This window comes from Caenorhabditis briggsae, assembly GCF_000004555.2.
Source record: "Caenorhabditis briggsae complete genome, chrV, whole genome shotgun sequence".
NCBI lineage: Eukaryota > Metazoa > Nematoda > Chromadorea > Rhabditida > Rhabditidae > Caenorhabditis > Caenorhabditis briggsae.
The window spans coordinates 17,681,157-17,683,203 of NC_013488.2; the positions used below are offsets into that span (position 1 = coordinate 17,681,157).

At 40.3% G+C, this 2,047-nt stretch overlaps 1 protein-coding gene across 1 annotated transcript in view; it reads left to right on the plus strand.

The window, feature by feature from the left end:
* Positions 1-2,047, plus strand: part of CBG17809 — a gene marked incomplete at both ends in the record, with an annotated part of 18,805 nt that overhangs the window by 9,468 nt on the left and 7,290 nt on the right. Inside the window, 3 exons of the mRNA XM_045238487.1 lie at positions 662-836; positions 1,249-1,499; positions 1,780-1,869. Of these exons, the coding sequence (XP_045096309.1) occupies positions 662-836; positions 1,249-1,499; positions 1,780-1,869 (516 nt within the window). The remainder of the gene's footprint in view (positions 1-661; positions 837-1,248; positions 1,500-1,779; positions 1,870-2,047) is intronic.

The window sequence follows — 2,047 nt, forward strand, 5'->3', positions numbered from 1 at the left end:
CCCAAAACCCATTTTTCAGTCCCAAAATCCCCATTTTTCAAAAAAGTGCTCAGATGGCCTAGTGGGATTTTCGACCCCCAACTTTGGAGCCAAGGGGTCACAGGTTCGAATCCCACCGATGGCAAATTGTTTTTCAAAACGTTTTTAGGGGTTTTCAGGGGCGGACAATTCGAAAATCGAGGTTCTAAAACTCAGAAAATGAGTTTTTGGGCATTTTTGAAGTTTTTGAAGAAAAAAAAGATCCAAAATGCCCAAAAACCCATTTTCTGAGCTTTTAGATCTCGATTTTCGAATTTCCCGCCCTCGAAAACCCCTAAAAACGTTTTGAAAAACAAATTGCCACCGGTGGGATTCGAACCTGTGACCCCTTGGCTCCAAAGTTGGGGGGTCGAAAATCCCACTAGGCCATCCGAGCACTTTTTTGGAAAATGCGATTTTTGGACTGAAAAATGGGTTTTCGGGAGTTTTAGAAGCGTTTTTGAGCATAAAAATATCATTTTAGGATTTTTGAACACGAAAAAGGTCATTTTGGTCAAAATTGAGGGGATGGGCAAGGGAAGGGCAACATTTTGAATTTGCCATTTCGGCTAGTTCTGAGTCGACTTAAACCATTTTTTCGGGTTTTACGGTTATATTCAGCCGGTTTTTCAATGATTTCCAGCACAAAAAGTTGAAATTTGGAATTTTTGTGGCCAAGGAACGGCCAGGTCTTGCCCATGGCGCTAAAATTGCTCATTCTGAACTAAAATTAGCTGTTTTCGAGCTTATTTTGCAGCTCAAAACGCTCCAAATTCGGATTTTAGAGTTTCAAAATCGTTGGGCAAGCGTTGGGCAAGGTTAGGACAAATTTTGGAATTTCTATTTTTCTGGAAAATCACTGCTTGAAAGTCAATTTTGACGATTTTAGACCGAATTTCGGGTCATTTTCAGCGCTTTTCAATGATTTTCAGCTCTAAAATTCCTATTGCCAAGATGGGCAAAAATGGACCCATAACTTGCCCAACATCGATTTTTTGAGCTTTTAGACCTCGATTTTCGAATTTCCCGCCCCTGAAAACCCCTGAAAACATTTTGAAAAACAATTTGCCACCGGTGGGATTCGAACCTGTGACCCCTTGGCTCCAAAGTTGGGGGTCGAAAATCCCTCTAGGCCATCTGAGCACTTTTTTGGAAAATGTGATTTTTCGGCCGAAATATGGGCTTTTAGGCATAAACATGTCAATTTCAGCCTTTTTGGATGATTTTCAGCTCTAAAATCCTCTATTTTCAGCGAAGAACGAGGGATTCTGAATCAAACAAAGCCTCTGCACCCGCCAATCGTCACCAACGCTCGTGCCTACGCATTCTTTGTCGCCGGCACGGCAATTTTCCCCCACGACATCAATCGAGACGATTTTTCGCCATGGTCCGGCAATGGGACGGCCGAGAATTTGACGAGATATCGGACGAAGGTCCGAAAAATTGGTGCATCCGTTGAGCCGAACAATTCGACGTTTTTGGTGCGTTTTTGAGCATTTTTAAGGGCAAATTCGGGGTTTTTGGGCGTATTTTAGTCTAAAAAGTCTCAAAATGGAGTTTTTGAGAATTTTGAAATTTTTTTAAAAATATGAAAAATTCCAAAAAAATTTTTTTTTTTCAAAAATATCTCGAAATTGGCTGAAAAATGAAAATTAAAAATTTTCCGGCACAATTTTTATGCTGAAATTCTGAATTTTCATGTTTTTAAGCCGTTTGTTCAGTCCCAAATTCCAATTTTTAAGCACAATTAAAGAATTTCAGCTCAAAGACAACGCGGACTACAAGACGTGTCAATTCCATCTCGTCTATCTCTACTCGACGAATCCAAGGGACCCGAGACTCCGGAAAAAGGTGAACATTTGATTTCGGAGGGTTTTGAGCTCCGAAATGAGCTCAAACACGACATTTTAGGAGCAATTTGAGCCATTTCGGCACCTGAAAACCCCGAAAATTGACATTTTTGTGCTCAAAAACACTTTTAAAACAACCAAAATCCCATATTTCGGCCGAAAAATCACATTTTTCAAAA